Here is a 13,978-nt window from a genome sequence, read left to right as displayed (position 1 = left end):
CTGGCCTGAGACTTCGAATTCACTTGGCCAACACCTATTCTGCACAGGTCTACTGAGGGAGGAAAGGCAGCACACATAATTCAAATTTAATGTACAGGAAGAAAAAATTCTAAATCTTTCTGCACTGTTCTGCCATAGGATTCCATTAGCTTTGTCCTGAGTGCAAAAAACAAGGATACATAAGAGCTGATTTCCTGCAGAACAGGTTTTATAGTCTAGGTTTTATGACTCCTAACTGATTGGGCTTCCCTGAAGAACCAGTGCTTCCACAAGAAGTCTATGGTTGTTTAGTATACTGCTTTATAAATAAACAAAGTAAATGAAAAACATCATTAAATGAGAGCATGTATTATTTTTCCAAAGCCTAATCTGAGCTATGCTTCAAGCAAGCACTCATCTCATTTCTGCTGAGACTCTGAAACAGAAGATCTTATTTCTACAAAATGATTACCATAGAAGCTTCTGACGAATGTTTTCCTGCAGCTGTGCCACTTGCTCTTGTCCATAACACACTGCATGTTCACAGAGCAGCTTATTCATGGCTGTCCTCAGGCTGTTTATCTGTAAAACACCAGTGACAGAATATAAAGCACTTTAAACCAGCACAAGGTCTGTATCATATTACACTGACGTGAAGGTGGTCGTGGCACCCATATCACTGAACTTGAACTGGAATATTATTTGCATAAGCAAAAACATCCAAAGCTTCAGAAATGCTTCTTCCTGCAGTTGCACCTCTGGTGGTCAATGATGTTGGTATTTCAGCCACATGATATCACAATTTTTAAGGTTACTCAGATATGCCATAAAACATACAGGCTACCACTTGCTTGGACTTTTTCCAACACAGAATTCCTTCTGTGAAAGTTTTAACAATTTTCTCTCTCTGTCCATTATTTTTCACATGTACAACAGCTTGGTGCTACCATTCTGGCTAAGGCATCATGAATACAGCCATCACACCAAGTCAGTACTTTCAGAAAGTAACAGCTTACAGAGATGTGCACCAGCATGTCCACTGTGTCCTTGGAAAACCTCCAGGAACCACCCCAAGCACCTGCTTTGCACACAGACCTAACCAGGGCACATCCCTCACTGTCTCACACACATCAAACACAGCCACTGTCCTGCACAGCACAGGTTATGTACATGCTTCCCTCTGACAGGCCTCACTCTCTGAGCTGCAAAAGGCAGTAATGAGGAATGCAGGGGCTTTATTGTTTGTTTGGCTGATCTGCTCTGAGAGACGTAGCTCGACACAGATGACTTACCAGAGCTGTGAAATCAAACTGAAGCCTGAAAGGCAGCATTGCTCTGCTTGTCAGTAAAAGCCATGACAATCCCAAGGACAAAGTTAGTAAGTATTGACAACTGGTTACTGCAAAATTGATGACTGTATTCTGAAAAGGGTATAACATTCTATAATATTTTATTTGTTTCAAGTGTAGGGAGGGGGCAACTGCTTCTCCTGATAAAAATCCAAGATTACAAAAAGGGAGAACATTAAAAAACCCAAACAAAACCACAAAAAACCCAAACCCCGCAAGTCCAAACAAGCTTTTCTATTAATACTAAGAGTTAACAAGTTCAGATGCACTGACTTCTACTGCATTCCTACTGTAGTGAAAATTCTTATCCAAGTTTTACCTCTGTTATGTCTTCCAGTCCAAAATGCACATCAAATGTCAGCTCCATATCATTTGCCGGAAGCAGTGGAACCCCAGAAGTTTGACTCCAACCCAAACCACACAGAACACCAGTAAAATACTTCCCACTTTTATCAACTCTACAGGAGAAAGAAAGAAAACAGTCTCACCAAGAGATGAAGAAATAAAACTCTTATGAAGACATACTTAAATGAATTTGTCTAAGCCATGCAAAGCAAGACACATCTTTGAAAGAAGCTAAAACAATTGAGAGGCATTCACACTCAGTCATACTGATTTTTAAAATACAGTGATGAAACAAAAATGAAGTTCTGGTTATAAAAACATACAAAACTTACCAAAAAATAATCCATAAGCAAAATAATGGAAAGCAACCTTCACTATGTTGAAATGACAGTCTACAAATACCACAATTTGAAGAAAACATAACAGTAATGCCATTGCCAGAACTTAGCTTTTACAAAAAATTACGTAAGTTCCTCTCCTCATGTAGACTTAACATGCCCAGTTTACACTCCACCTTCCCAAGCTTCCAGCACAACTGTCAGGAGCTGTAATGCCTTATCACGAGGGGAGACTCTGCAGCACCAACTCCCAAGTACATGAACAAGTTGTTTTACCTACATACTATACTGAAACTCGTAAAAAAAATGCCAAAAAGGGAATATATAAAATGCTGAAAGCAAAGAAAATCTGTCAAAATTTTGTGAGGATCCTAAAGAAAATAATAGAAGAACTACCACTTTAAAATGCACAAATACCTGAGTTCTATTGCAGGAGCAAACAGCATACTGAGGAGTGCAAGCAGGCCATGAATAGGAGGCATCAAAGATGTTTCCCCTAAAATCACAGACCCTGGCACCAAAAGAAAAGAAAAATTTCAAATAGCTCCAAGGAGCATTGAATGAAAATGAAACCTCAAGAAGATGTAACATAGAACTCCAGTAACATTTTTACTCATAAAACTACTCTAAAACCAGAAGTCTAGAGAAACAACCCAAACATTGTTATTAGGCATTACCAGCTGCATTTACTGATACATCAGTGGCGACCAGCAACTGCTGAAAGCAATCTTCTGCATCATCATGGACAACAATGGAGTTTATGCTCTCCCTATGTATGAGAACATCTCTGGAGAAGAAATATTTTCAACATTAAAAAACCCCCAAAACTCATACAAACATGTAAATAAAAAATAATTTTCAATTCACAACACAAACTCAAAATAGCTGTTTACTGTTAGCAGATTTAGACGACAGTTAATAAATAATCTCTTTGTGAGACAATAATGCACCTTAAAACTACTCTTAAGATTTCAAATAGTAATAGTGTGTGTATTAATGCAATTCAGGCCTGACTACTTCAGTCTTCTCAATGAATAAAAATTCAGTGAAAATCTGTAGGAGTCACTAGGTGGTTTTTGCTGATTTATTGGGAGTAACAGCTAAGAACATGACTCTACTTTACAGTGAAAGTTTTCTCATACCTGAATTGGGATACTTTGGTCAGACTGTAGCATTTCAGCTGATAAGGACTGAACGGCCCAAAAACTGTCACCTTCAAAAAAAGGGAGAGACAAATTCCATTCTAGTTAGCTAGCACCTGGATGTCTTCCAATCAGAATGCTTTTAATTTAAATTAAAGCCAAACACATTTCAGCATGCACTGAGCCAGCTGAGTTGCTAAATTGGTAAAATGGCATTTTCATTTCACTCATCTAAAGCAAACTTTGCTTGTTGAGGCACCTTATCTAAAATTACCTATTTTCACATGTGCTACAGATTGATGATTTTCCTCTAGCTTAAAAAATGCAAGTTCAGACTTCATAGGTCACTTAAGAAAATCAGGTAATTTTATTTACATGATGAGGTCTTTAATCTTGAAAATATCTCTATGAAGTGAGAAGTTAAACAGGATTACTCCTGTGGGTGAATGGAGCATGATTAGGCGCTTGAAAGCCTGAAATTTTATCAGGTCTGAAATGGGAAAATAATCAGAATATAGATGAGGCCTAACTTGTAACACACATTTATATTCCAACTTAGTAGTGACTAGATACCTCAAAACACATTTCTGAGTTTGCACTGGCAGAGGAAAAGCATTATTACTACCATCAGTTGCTGGAGCATTCACTGCTTCACCTATCCCAGCTGCTTACCTATCACTAGCTGATGAAGAATGAAACACTGTGTACAGTAAAACCACGTTCAGATTTTCTGAAAAACTGACAGGGTTGTAAACTTGCTATTTTCCTGTGGCTTATATAATGAAGACTACCATGTAGGGAAACACTGCATTCAGCTGTTCAATTATATCTCTGCTCTGCATGAGTTCAAAGTGCTGCCTTAGATGTGTCAGAAGAGCTGGATCATTAGCTCCCAGGCTGTACTTCAGAACTGTGTTCAAAGCTGCAGCAGACCAGTCTGAAACAGTGGTCACACTGTGGCTTTCTACCAACAGAAAGTACGGTGCCCTACTCAATGCATCAGATAGTGCTTGGTTATTTAAGGTACTTTCGGCCCTCATCTCCATTCAATGTCAGAAGCAGGGTCATGGGGATGACAGGCCAAAACCACCTCTCAAGTTACCTTATGGGTTGGTGCATCAGATTTATTTTCAGAAAAACAGCTCAACAGTCTTTCAATGAGATGCTTTTCTTCATGTCTTGAAGACACAGGCATTTGCTTTTCTTCTTTTGCTTTGTCCAAAAATAATTCCTTGAGCAAATCATGGCTTTGCTATACAATAAGAGAAGTGTTAAAAAAGCCTTGAACAGTTATGTCTTCAGAAATTCTACAAAAAAAGTCCCACACAAAGAAATACTCTCATACAAAGACAAAAAACCAATGTTCTGATGACCTTTCAGATTATATAAAACATCAAAATGGAAGAGAGTTAGAACTATGAAGCAGTTACAGTTTTTCAGAGTTTCAAGCAAGAGTGGAGCAGTTCAACTGAGGAAGTCATTTCTCAGTAAACACCTCTTCCAGAAAGGGTCTCAGAGCAGCAATGCTTTTGGCCAACAGCTCGATATGCATTATGCACACACATAAAAATACACTGCCCTATTCAAGTACTAACCTTGCCACTAGTCAAGCTGCAGCTCAGCTTCTCAGGACAGCCTGAACTGAAATAAATTAGAATAAAAAAAGCAGCAGCAGCTCAGCCAATACATACTCGTGACTCGTAGGACTCCTCTGCTAGCTCAGCATAGCACTCCTCGATAAGCACATCCCGAATATTCACCAGGCCTCTGCGCCCCGAGTGACGGAAAACATCCACGTGCAGGACCGCGTGCACCAGGGAATAAACCTCCACAAGCAGAGTGCAGCCACTGACCAGGGAGGCAAATCTCTGGCTGGCGCTGCAGCTCCACGGCTCCCCGCACACCAGCGACTGGGCAGAGGGACACATCTTGCACATCTTGAATTCCAAAGCCTAGAGCAGAAACCACTGAAAACAATGCTTGCCTGACCAGAGAATCGGCAAGGAAATATTTTGCTTTCTCAACAAACTGAGTTAATAACTATAAATTATTTCATAATTATTGCTGCGGCTTATGCTAATTCCTAGGGCTGCTGTAAAGCTACTGGCATAATTCCTACTCCATCACTGCCAACACATGACAGCTCATATCACTTCAGTATAGTACACAGTTGCTAAGGAATCAGAGCAAACAGTACATAAAGGATAATTTGGTAGTAATTCACCATTCACACTGAAATCTTAGGAGCACAAAGGTGTCTTCTCTGGAAAAAACATCACAGTCCACAACTCTTTTCAGCTAAGGTAACAGAAAGCTTGGTAGGACCACTACAGCTCTTCTGTCCCTGGCAGGCAAGAGTAATTAAGTTCTCATGTCCACAATCACTATCTGTAATTATGTCTTTGAATGAATTTACTGCAGAAACCCTGTTTTTTTTTCTAGCCAGTCATTAAAACTGGTCATTAAAAGATCAGGCCTGAAGCAGAAATACACTTCCATTTAATACGTGTGTAGAAAATACAAAAAAGGATGCTTCTTGCCGAAATTATCTTTTTACATCAATTACAAAAGAAAACAAACTTAGCCCTGTCAAGATCTAATCCAATTTCTGCTGGTCCATTTCTCATTTTCATCATTAAATGCTTCAGAGAACACAGTTAGTATGATACAACTGTTTCTCTTAGTTTAAAAATATCTGAGTGAGCACTGAAAAACTGAGTTACAATTGAAGTATTGTTATTTTATTTGTAAATACAGCTCAAGAGAATTATTTTTCTGAAAAAGTAGCTATAAAATTCCTCTAATTTGTGTCAAAAGATCACTAGATCTATAATACTCGTATTTAATGACCAAGAGAGTACTATCTGAAAAGATCCCAGGAAAGCCAGCACTTCAAAGAACAGCAAAGCAGCACAAGAAAAACCACAGCTTTACAAAATTAGAATTTCTCTACAATTAAATACAATGTAGTTCAATTACACACAAGAATTCCTGCTCTGTGAATACACACACCTCTGGAAAACACTTGCCTATTAGTGAAGGTGATCTGTAGGTACTTGCATCAGCAAAATACGTATTATTCAATTATTATTCTGAAAAGCATCCTGACTTGAAGTTCACTCCTGTTTGCCAGGCGAGACACAAAAATATCTAGTAAGCAGCAGCCAACAGCATCACCCCTACCTGGAAAGGAAGCTCTTGAAGACAGCTTGGAATCTCTTTTAATTTATTCAAAGGCACTTCTGACCTATTGCCATAATCGACAAAAAAAACCTGGAAAAAAAAAAAAATCAAAAGTATCTGCAAAGATTCCACAGTATTAGAAGTGCTACTTTGAGTGCCAAGAAGAGTCACAGTTTGACTTTAAAAATTACAGTGCAACACAAATCTTATCAAGTCACATGGAAGCAAATTCAAAGTCTGGAAAGCATGCAAATGAAGTCATGTCAAAACAAATACATCAAATTTTATCATGTCTATTATTTGACCCCTTGGCCTAAATATCAACTTGTAATGCAAATAATCCACTAAATCTAGAAAAGGCAAGTTTCTCTAAAAGGCTCTAAATTCTCTCCCCATACCCACATCTGCATAACTTTACTTCTTAAGAGTCACAGACACTCCCTAACAACTGCAGCTAAGCAAATGTGAACATGTGTTCACTGACTGATAAATAAACCTGAGTTTATAAACTCAAATGTGAAAATGATGAGATTAGCACTATTACTCACTAATTTTTCATGATGTTAAACTATGACAATATTCAGTATTGACTCTGTAGTGCTGACACCCAACCAGGTTAAGAAATAAAAGAAATTCAAAGGCCAGTCTCACAAAAACAAAAAAAATCTGTCCTTAAAATGCTGAAAAGTACTGGCCTGAAAAATCAATACCAATTGTGGCACTAATTTCCATTACTCATATCAGCACAAAAAGCCAAAATATTCTGATGAATTTGTTGATGGTATAGAACTCAGCAGCATGAACACTCCTCCAAAAAAAACCCCCCATGCTTTCAGATTCACTGGAGGTTTTAGTCTTTATTTTATTTCACTCTGCAAGAGCTTCTCAATTTAATACTAAAAATTCCCATGTTCTGGAAAAGAAACAAATTAATCTATTCTGGCTAGAGTGATTTGCAGAAAAGATAAATTTTAAAAATAGGCATCAAAGCTCCAAGACTGTTAACCCAATTACATGCTACCAATTCAATATGACATAGCACATTACCTCAGCAAGATCTCCATGAACATACAGAACATGAGCTCTGTAGTATCCTCTCTTTCCCAGATAAGTGAATGGTGCCAGACAAAGAACATCTACACGTGGAGGCACTGCTAAATCCATCAGGTTCTGATAGTTAATTTCAGCATTTAGAGCCTTGAGAACAGCTGTATTTTTTTCATCTGTCCTGTAACCCCAGAAGTGTCCAACTTCTACTACCTGAAAGTATAAAAATTAGACAATAACAGATTTCATATTATTCTTCTACATCAAATACAAACCACATCTGAGCAAAATACATGAAAACACTCCTACTCCTGACACAACAGTTCACATGCTGCAACAATGCAGTGAAGAATTTGTCTCATAATTCAGTATTTTTTCAAAAATGTTTATTTTCTGTGCTACTGCAACATACTCTCCATCTGAACAGATTTCGATATAAGCATTACCAAAATACAGAAAATTAGGAGAAGACTGCTTCCATTTTCCTAAACCAAGTTAACATACAGAAAATACAAGGTAGACAGTTGATTAGGTAGGTGCACAGATTTGGTGCACTTCTTTTTATCAGTGACAGATAACAGCTAGCTACATGTGTCAGCACATCAGCATTGTTCCTGCTATGATGAGCCATACTTCAGGAAACTGGTGACAACACACACCTATTTGAATCCAATTGAATAAAATAAGTCATCTTTTCAAATGTCTAAACTCATATAACCATTTCAGACTTTATATTGAATGCTTGTAATAAAAACCAATCTTTATTTACAATCATTAAAGCTGACTTATTAAAACAGAAGTACTATAGATAGCTAAGTAATTGTAATGGGTCTGATTAAATTCACTAACATTTTTTATCCAAGAGATTTATCTGAGTAAGAGGAGGAAAATATTCTTTTCTCCACTTGCAAAACACACCACTATTATAGCAGTTTTAATACTTCATCTTATTTCCCCTAGCTCAGTGCTTTAAATGCTTTTATTAATTCTATTTCAGCAGCATAGATATTGCTATTACTCAACTAATGAAGATGATCTAACACAAGATTTAAAAATATCAGCTTCAGATTTCAGAAATATTTGTATATACATGTAATTTTCCCCTAATACACTTCTATGCATGAAATATTTTTCTGAATGAGCATATACTACCATTAATTCATCTCATTTCTCATATGTACAGTTTCTGAAGAAAACTAGCAGTTAATAACCACGTAAATGTCCCAAATACCTACTGATTCTCATTTTTATAATTTACACAAGTGCTTTACCTCTTCCACTAATCTTCTTTACATTTATGCCTACTTCCAACTAACATTTACTGCCAGCAAATCCCAAAAATTTTGTCAAGCGCAAACATGAGAGTACTGTTTAACAAAGAACTACTAAAAATAAGGCCAAGAATACTCCCCACGCTTCTTACAGACACCTCTGCACTAAAACTATTATCAGTACCCAATTTTTTAACTTAAGCTTGTCAAATATTAATCTCTGCTAAGCTATCTAGGTACTGATTATTAGCTGTGACCTACTTCAGATGTAGAACATTCCTACCTCTGTTACCCTGATGGACAGAAAACGACTTGGGACCTTCTTTGACATTTGTAAATCACCAAATGAGATTTCCACAGGCTCCACTGTCTGCTTCTGACAGTCCACATTTACTCTAAAATGGAAGGAAGATGCTAAATACTTCACTCACAAGAGAAAACTCAAGAGGATGAATTTTTTTGCTTTCATCTGTTTTCCAAGGTATCCCTAGGGCACATTCATGTACTTAATGACTTTTATTTAGAAATACCTTAATTCAATTAGAAAGGAAAATGACCACACAGAACCAAATTACTACAGAGTAACTGTTTTAACTGTAATATAAGCAAACACAGAAAGATGCATACCAGGACACAACTCTGCCATCACTTTATTAAAAATTGAAAGAATTAAGGTTAAATAGTGAGGCTTTTTGCTATGGCATTTTCTTCTAAGCTTATTTTTTAAAAATACAGTATACAAAACCACAAATATAAATTCAGCAGAGTTTTATAGAGAAATTTTAATGTGTGTATATATATAAAATATTCCTCTTGCTTGACAAAAGATAAGAACTTTAAAACTACATCTTTCAGCCTAGGAGGCTTGGTTCCTGAAGACCCAATTTTCACAAAGTTTTTAAGTGCTGTTTTGGGCAGAGTGAAACTGCTAAATATTTTATTAAAAGCTAAGTACAATTACCTGGAAGTAAAATACTCACCTGTACTTTAACCTTCCCAGTTCACTCCTGCCCTCCTATTCCAGACTTCTTATTTTAAAATACTGAAATGGCTGCAGACTAATCAGGAGGTAGGCAGAATGCCATTTTATCAGGTTACTTTTATGACCTGAAGCTTAGAATCACAGCATCCAGTAACAATGGAACACACATGCCAGATTTTCCTAGCAAAAGCAGGTGTGGACCAAAGAGACTCACTACATTGCATTCCTCAGTATTATTTCCTATTATGTTGTTACACCTCATGTCCTTATGTTTCCCCACACTTTCTTTTTTTAAACTGTCTCCCTCCCTTTCTTTTTTGTCCCCTAATGCTACTCCTTATTTATTTTGGTTATAGTAATCCCCACACTGTCTGTACCATGAACAGAAATAACTGTGTACATCCATATTTTCATATGCCAAACAAAAATGGAGTAGAGCTTCGGAGGGGGGAAGACAACTGTATACTTGAAATTTTCTTAAACAGCAAAACATCTTTAACTATAAAGAAATATTTAAAACAATAATGTTATTTCTAGTCCTGCGAAAAAATTTCTCTTAAACAATTTAAAAAAAATTTAAATTAAATTAAAATCTGTTTTTTGAACCTAACATTTTTTGCTTGGTGACAGTTCCAAGGAAATTCCCACTGAATCCAGCAAACCTCATTTTGCTGCAAAGAAACCCATTTTACATATGCAATATAATTACCTCAGAAATTCCAAACCTGCAGCTGCTGCACCTTGCACTTGTCTTCTGATATCATCTGGATAATGAACACACAGCTCAAAAGGAATCTTCAGCTGTGACATCTTGATTGCCAGGTACACTTCAGGAAGAACCTTAAAGACCTCCTTTGGATTACGGGAGAACTCCACAAAAGCCCTGTTTACAAAGAAAAAAATTTTGTTTTCTCCCTGTCTTTATCTTAGCAGGCCATCAGAAAATAAAAGGTAATTTCCTCACAGGCTTTGTCTACTGCTTTTATGTACCTTAAAACTTTAATTATTAGATGGTGATAAAACTTTCTAACATTGTCACCAGGACATGCCAAATTTAATGCAAATAGAAAAGGATGTGAAAATATATGTGAATAAGAAAAGCATTAAAGATTGGAAAAGGAGTAAGAACAGGTAGATGAATTAAACCTTGGGAAGTCATAGGCTGAAATTAGTCAGATTATCAGCTCAAAAAAGCCAACAGACTGTACAAATGAGCTAAATCCAGTATAAAAGACAGAAATAAATACAGACAGATGAGTTGCAATTAAGGTCCACTGATAGAGAACAGAAAAGACAAACCAAAAGGCTCTACCTCAGCTAGCTTATCTAATGTTATTCCAATCAGTGCACATCAGACTTCAAAACTACGTTTTTAACTCTAACCAATACATAAAAAATAAGTTAGTGATTCCAAAGAGAGAAGAAATTAACTAAATTTGTCAGTACATCACTGACAAAGAAATTGATTACTGGATTTGTAACTGAGAACACAAGGCGGGAGACTTTATTTTACACTTACCTTGATCCACTGTAGGAAATAGATTTTACCTGCCCACACTGTCTAAGCAGTGACTGCAACTGTTTATGGTATATATATCCATAGGGAGGCATGTTCTTCAGCTGTTAAGAAAAAGAGGTTAAATGTGGATACATTCAATTGCTTTAATGCACTTTCAAGTTCACCTGAATAGTTAGCTTTCTCTTTCACCTGGGCTGCAATAATTATATACAATCTAAACTCCAACATATTCCGAAAGTGTTAGATACTATAGTACATTCAAAAATCTCAAGAGACAATAAAAAGCATCGTTTTGCTGCTAATAATGCCCTACTGCTTCAAACCAGAATAACCAGAATACCAGATAAACTATAAATGAAGCAAATTAATTTGTAATTATACATATTAATCTAAAGTTTGTTCCAAAAAGCTGACTGGTGTCTCTGATTTTGTTTGTAACAGAAAACCACTGGAATGCTACAATTTTTGTCCACAATCGAGAACTATATCCTATAGGGTGTGCACACACTGGGAAACTGAAGGACCTCCAGCTCCTGCATTTCCTGGCAGAACTGTCACATACTGAATTACTGAGGTATGGTGGGACAGCTTGCACAACTGAAAAAGCACCCTCACATGGCTCCATCATGTCATGGATGACAAAGAGCAATCTCCTGGTCTTCTTTGTGCAGAGGAGTAACTCCAATGTAAGCTTTCACAACTATTAATATGCAACTGTAGCCAGATGTCCACTTGTCTTTTTCTTAATAATATCTCAAAAGAGATCTTGATTTAATATAGAATCATGAACTCCTAGTTAGCAAGTTCAAACTTTGAGACTTTGAACTATTTTTCAGGGCCTATCCAACTGTCTATTTCTTTTCTTTGGCTCATACAACTTTAGACAGGAAAAAACAGATTATTTTTTCACAATGCTCCTTTGCCCTGAAGTTATGGTACTAAGATCAGCTGCCGATCAAAACCATGCTCTAGGTTAGACTGCAGAAACTGCCTAAAGGGAAGATAATTTAGAGAGACCACAGAGTGGGAGGTTTTATTGTCTTTTATATCTTCAGCACACCATTAGGAGCAGTATATGGCTGCAAGAGTCTCTCCAAGTGACAGCCTGAGGAACTTGCAGCCCTTGTGCCCAAGATGATCATTTACACTGATGAAGACACAGCAGCTATTTCTTCCTTCTTCAAGAGAACAAGCAGCTGATGTATGAGCAGATCAGAAGTCAAACACATTAAATTAAGTAGCTCTTTAAATCTACCAGTTTACTATTAATCAATGCTGCTGTGGCAAGACTCATCTTTATTCCACAAGATTGAGTCTAGTCTGATATTTTGCTTCAATATCCTTAAATAGTATGAAGCACAAAAAAATCCCTTGTCAACAAGATTTTCTGACTCTCTCTCCTTTTCATCTATTTTCTCTTGTGCCAATAAAAGTCTGTTCTTGGAGGCTCCTTGGTAGGTTTGGTTTCTTTAAGCACAGGTCACGGTTGCCTTACAGTGTTATACCTAGTTCAGATACACCAAATATTTTCTTAGTTCGAACCGCACAATTTTGCAAAATCAACACAGCCATTTTAAGCTTGCACTTACACAATCAGATGAAAAGCAGTTCTAGAAGATAAAAAAAAAGCCCAGTGCAACCCCTGAGTAACCTTAAAGCAACAAGCACGTATGCCATGCACGGACAAGCAGGAGATTACAAAAAAAGGAACACTGAAGTTGCAATAACACAATACTTAAGTGCTCATCAAAAAGTACCCTCAATAGTCCTGTTCTCTTCTTCCACATATTTTACTCGTCTGATGGAAGTTGTTTGCCTGTGCAAGACTAGCAACCAAATGTATAGAGGCAGCTCTCAGGAATTCCTCTAAAATTTCCCACCTACACAATGTTTGTTGTACTGAAAGAATGGGAGGTGGGACAAATGTCACCAAGTGAGGACCAGAGTAGGTAATTATTTCTGTCCTCACCCAAGACACAACAGAACTTGAAAATACCACCCAAACACTTCAGATTTCTTTCTATTACTTGATTCTTAATCAAGTCATTCACCTTCTTAACATACCATTACAGTGGTTTTTGGATCTTTGCCAGCAAGGTCTTTCATGGCAATTTCTTCCTGACATTTTCCAAAAGTACAGTAGTTGGGATAGAAAGCACCAGCTATTACCACCTGAAATCAAGAAAGTATTTCGTGAAACACAGCAGATTATATTCAGTTTCTTGAAATGAGATACACTAGCAACATGAAGAGATACCAACAGATCTTCATATGAATATTTTTTCCTGTCTCTGTCCAGGAATTACTGGAACTGCAGCCTTAACATGAATTCACGCAAATTCTTAAAAATATATTTTTGTGAAAAGAATTCAATTTCTGGAACAATTCTACAACATTTCAATTGTTTTGTATGCAGACTCGCTCTGTTCTATTACTTGAAAATTGTAGTTGTTAGTTCTGATTTCAAGAGCCTCAGTTTAAATAAATTCACTCAAAATAGCTACAGGTAAATTGTTCAGTTTTCAGGCTGCATCTTACAAGATCTAACAATTCAGTTCCAAGAAGCTCACTACTTACACAGTTAAACCAACTGCCACTGAAATGATAAACAGGTCTGTGAAAATAAAATCACGGCTAATCAGTCCAAACAAGACAAGAAATTTAACTGGAAATTTGACAGATTTAAAATAGGTGGAAAGACCTAAAATTCCCAGCACCCCCTCCACACTAACTAACCAAGCCAGAGTTCAAATAGAGTACCTCAGACAAGGGATACTGTAATTTTCAAATAACTAACATCAGCTGTCCTTCTACATTGCCAAG

At 36.9% G+C, this 13,978-nt stretch overlaps 1 protein-coding gene across 6 annotated transcripts in view; it reads right to left on the bottom strand.

Annotated features, from left to right (window-relative positions):
• The window catches only part of TDRD9 (tudor domain containing 9), a 70,093-nt gene that overhangs the window by 3,983 nt on the left and 52,132 nt on the right, over positions 1 to 13,978 (bottom strand). For all 6 annotated transcript variants that reach the window (XM_042047730.1, XM_042047732.1, XM_042047729.1 and 3 more), the window contains 13 exons: positions 13,220 to 13,327; positions 11,156 to 11,256; positions 10,346 to 10,519; positions 8,938 to 9,049; positions 7,384 to 7,596; positions 6,337 to 6,426; positions 4,845 to 5,105; positions 4,256 to 4,405; positions 3,154 to 3,224; positions 2,689 to 2,798; positions 2,429 to 2,522; positions 1,648 to 1,786; positions 452 to 561 (listed from right to left, as the gene is read on the bottom strand). In XM_042047730.1, coding sequence (XP_041903664.1) covers positions 452 to 561; positions 1,648 to 1,786; positions 2,429 to 2,522; positions 2,689 to 2,798; positions 3,154 to 3,224; positions 4,256 to 4,405; positions 4,845 to 5,105; positions 6,337 to 6,426; positions 7,384 to 7,596; positions 8,938 to 9,049; positions 10,346 to 10,519; positions 11,156 to 11,256; positions 13,220 to 13,327 — 1,733 coding nt within the window. The remainder of the gene's footprint in view (positions 1 to 451; positions 562 to 1,647; positions 1,787 to 2,428; positions 2,523 to 2,688; positions 2,799 to 3,153; positions 3,225 to 4,255; positions 4,406 to 4,844; positions 5,106 to 6,336; positions 6,427 to 7,383; positions 7,597 to 8,937; positions 9,050 to 10,345; positions 10,520 to 11,155; positions 11,257 to 13,219; positions 13,328 to 13,978) is intronic.

Source organism: Corvus kubaryi, unplaced genomic scaffold (assembly GCF_017639235.1).
Source record: "Corvus kubaryi isolate FWS band 111438036 unplaced genomic scaffold, C.kubaryi_AGA036_p1.0 66, whole genome shotgun sequence".
Lineage (NCBI taxonomy): Eukaryota > Metazoa > Chordata > Aves > Passeriformes > Corvidae > Corvus > Corvus kubaryi.
This window is presented reverse-complemented; position numbering and strand designations above follow the sequence as displayed.